This window comes from Anneissia japonica, unplaced genomic scaffold, assembly GCF_011630105.1.
Source record: "Anneissia japonica isolate Jap-2015-1 unplaced genomic scaffold, ASM1163010v1 scaffold6788_len1366326_cov149, whole genome shotgun sequence".
Taxonomy (NCBI): domain Eukaryota; kingdom Metazoa; phylum Echinodermata; class Crinoidea; order Comatulida; family Comatulidae; genus Anneissia; species Anneissia japonica.
The window spans coordinates 419,935-420,601 of record NW_022692324.1 but is presented as its reverse complement, the minus strand read 5'-3'; the positions used below and the strand labels follow the sequence as shown (position 1 = coordinate 420,601).

At 51.6% G+C, this 667-nt stretch overlaps 1 protein-coding gene across 1 annotated transcript in view; it reads right to left on the bottom strand.

Moving 5' to 3' along the window:
• Nucleotides 1-195, bottom strand: part of LOC117100240 — a 1,244-nt gene extending 1,049 nt beyond the window's left edge. Inside the window, exon 1 of the mRNA XM_033239840.1 lies at nucleotides 17-195. Coding sequence (XP_033095731.1) covers nucleotides 17-195 — 179 coding nt within the window. The remainder of the gene's footprint in view (nucleotides 1-16) is intronic.
• Between the last annotated feature and the right edge of the window lie 472 nt (nucleotides 196-667).

The following is a 667-nucleotide window of genomic DNA, read 5'->3' as shown; positions in this document are numbered from 1 at the left end:
AGATGGCGGTCTGCACATTGCGTACTCCCGCGCCAGTTGAAACGGACTGGGAAGCCGCCCGTCGCCCATGACCAGTCCAAACGAGGCGAAACGGTCACCGTTGTAATATTTGGCGATGGCTTCCTTGATGCCGCTCGCGTAAGTGAATCTGGTGACGATTCGCTCGTCATCGGGTGCCTCCTCGTACGAAGTCATGTCTGCGTACAAAATCCGATATCTTCCTCGTGTTTTCGTTTGCAAGTATGTTGTACTCGACTATAAAATCTATATTGTACAAGATCCACGAGTGCCTGAGTCTTTTTATAATATCCACCGGAACGGAAATCTCCTCCACGTCGGCGGAGCCGTCCCCCGATCTTGGATCCGGGAGGAGAAGAAGTTCGCCGTTGCCGTTTTCTTCGACCACGATCCTGTCGCGGATGAGGTCGAGCACGTTCTCGCACGGTTCGTCGAGTCGCCTGCGAGCTTCGCACGCAAACCTGGAGCAGAGCAAGTCGAACTTGTCCTGCATTTCCATGTATCGTCGTATGACCGGTCTGTTCCAACGTTTTCGTCACGATCGCAGGCGTCGGCAAAATCTTTATTGAAAATGTAGTACTTCCTCCATTCAAGATAGCGCTCCATATTATTATGAAGGATCTACTCGACTTCCACATCGACGAGGTAA